Source organism: Austrofundulus limnaeus, unplaced genomic scaffold (genome assembly GCF_001266775.1).
Source record: "Austrofundulus limnaeus strain Quisiro unplaced genomic scaffold, Austrofundulus_limnaeus-1.0 Scaffold619, whole genome shotgun sequence".
Classification (NCBI taxonomy): domain Eukaryota; kingdom Metazoa; phylum Chordata; class Actinopteri; order Cyprinodontiformes; family Rivulidae; genus Austrofundulus; species Austrofundulus limnaeus.
Window position 1 is genome coordinate 127,056 of NW_013953021.1, and position 2,505 is coordinate 129,560.

Genomic DNA, 2,505 nt, shown 5'->3' on the forward strand with positions numbered 1-2,505 from the left:
GTGCTGTCTTTACAGATTGTTAGTACAGTTACAAAAAATCCATTGTTTGAGTGTATTTTATTCAGCATATAATTTATTAAGTTAAATACACAATTTTTACAGAATATTTACCTGATCGGCAACTCTGAAATACATGAGCTATTTGCTTCAGTGAGGCTGAGTCTCTTCTAAATAAGAGTCTATTTCACTGTACATCTCTTTGATAAATAATTATAATTATATACAGTTACAGAAAATCTCCAAAGTCTGTAGTCGTGGTCCAGCATCAGACTTGCAGTACTGTATTTTCCACCTCAATGGATTTTTTTTCTTTTTGTGCATTTGTAGTAATAATCAATGTTCTCCATTAGACCCACTCATTGAGGAGTGGGCAGYATTTGCTGTGAATGGCAGCAGAAGTGTGACAACGTGTACATCCCCTGTTCCAWCAGTCTGTGCAGTTTGTTAGGTCTGAACTGAGAGGCTTCCCTCTCTCATCGGAAACCTTTGATCTCATTCTGCTGCCCCAGTACTACTTCACCGTTTCTTTGTTTCACAGCCTTCAGTTTCTCACAACGTCCCGAGATGTGCTTTTAAGCGTGTGACTTTTGCATGTGCAGGATTTTTTTATAATGTGCAAACGTATCTGCAGCTTAGTTGTAGATTGAGTTCACACGTTGAACATAGCTAGCATAGGGCTCCACTTCCTCCACATCCTCCATCTGAAAAACAATATAGATGGGTGTTATGAAGTTACACAATGTGCAGCAACGCATTGAATGTGGAACAACCCACTCACCCGTGGTGATTTGTCTAGGGTGTCTGACTGTTGACGTCTGGTGAAAATGAAAACTCAGTCACTACTCAAACATGTTTTCARCAAAACCTTTTTACTTCAGTCTAAATTCAACGAATCTACTCACCTTAGCAGTTTAAATTTTTTTAGTGCAAATGTTGAGATGCCTGCCAGAAGTACAACAACCACCCCAATGACAGGTATAAAGATCCAATGCCATTGAACATCTGCAATAAAAAAATCAAAGTGTTTTATTTAAAGAAAAAAAGTATTAAAGAAATATCAAAGATTGTTTTGTTTAAAGTGAACAAGTTCAATATGGGAATCAGAAAGAAGTTCACACCAAAAACACAAGCAAATGATTATATTTCGATTAATCTAAAACTATAAGTGTAGTTCAAATGATTGTTCTTTGAAAACCTTTATAACTCAGTCAGTTATTAGTCACCTAGTTGTGCTAAAATGGAATATTTTGATAGCTACAAAATGTTTTTATGCGAGACACTTGTTGAAGGGGGAAATAATAAATATTACTGGTCAGAATAGCCATTTCATGTAAAGAAATCATTGTGTAAAAAATAATAACACAACATTTACTACAACCACAATAAAGTTTTAAAGTTAAAATTGTTAAGATGTTCTAAAAAATAACCAAAATGTGTCGAAACATAGCCTCTTGATGAGAATGTCTCCCTGATCCTCCAAAGATCTTTTTTTATCTACTGCAGGTAAAATACTGACAACTAAAACGAAAACATTTGAACTATCCCGTTAACCTGCTGTCACCCTGAACCCAGCTGTTCCTTTTCAAACATACTTGATTTTAGTTTTTAAATTGTTTCATTTGTATTCATTTTACTTTTCATTTTTTATGTAACTTATTGTTCAAAGCAGTCTGTTTTTTTATATCTATAAGGTCTCAGTATTTCCACAAGGCAAGAGGAAATTTTACAAAACTGCATCAAACACAAGTAAAACAATAAATCTATTAAATCATATATATGAAGAAAAAAACTTCTTGTCAAGACTAATTCAAAAAACAAAACAAACTGATTCTTTTTACCCAGCTCTGTCCAGTCTGCAGAAGTCTGACCTTTTTCAGCTTTTACAATAACCATCTTCTCTTGATCCCAAGAYGGGTGCTGGATGATACAGCTCAGGTTTTCTCGACTCATGCCAGCAGGGATCTTCAAAACGCTCTCTACTGTAACTAATCCATCTGAGTCAGACAGCGATGTCTCAGGCTCTGAGTTTCCTGTAAAACTCCAGCTGATGTTGGCAGCAGGATTTCCTCCTTCAGCTCTGCACACTGCCACCACCGTGTTGTTCCTTTGCTCCATCGTGGCAGAAACAGTCGGAGAAACTTCATATTCAGAGAGAAAAACAGGAGGGAGATTTTTTAAAACTGAAACACTTTTCCTGAAAACTCACTTTAAATAACAATTAGTTATGCTGGATTTATAATACATTTTTAAGTATGTTAATATAGAGCAAATAATAAACTTATTCATTTATTTGACACATTTCAAGACTCTAAAAAAATCTAATTTCTGTTGTGCATTCACAGAAGCATAAGGATATTCAGCATGCATTATATCTAAAATAATTTCGACTTGTAGATATTTTTCCTAAATTAATAAATTAACTATCACTCATTGTGTGTGTGTGAAAAAAATCCTACCTATTAAAGTCACGTTGGTATCATAATTGTCATTTCCTTCATTGTAAGC

The 2,505-nt window shown here is 34.6% G+C and overlaps 1 protein-coding gene across 1 annotated transcript; it reads right to left on the minus strand.

Moving 5' to 3' along the window:
- Window positions 1-55: 55 nt before the first annotated feature.
- On the minus strand, window positions 56-2,499 carry si:ch211-214p13.9 (cell surface glycoprotein CD200 receptor 1). The gene is made up of 5 exons (XM_014027154.1): window positions 2,457-2,499; window positions 1,869-2,138; window positions 903-1,002; window positions 779-815; window positions 56-701 (listed from the first exon to the last, which is right to left on the minus strand). Exons 2-5 carry the CDS (start codon window positions 2,113-2,115, stop codon window positions 633-635), a joined length of 453 nt encoding a protein of 150 aa, XP_013882608.1. The 5' UTR covers window positions 2,116-2,138; window positions 2,457-2,499; the 3' UTR covers window positions 56-632.
- Window positions 2,500-2,505: the final 6 nt, after the last annotated feature.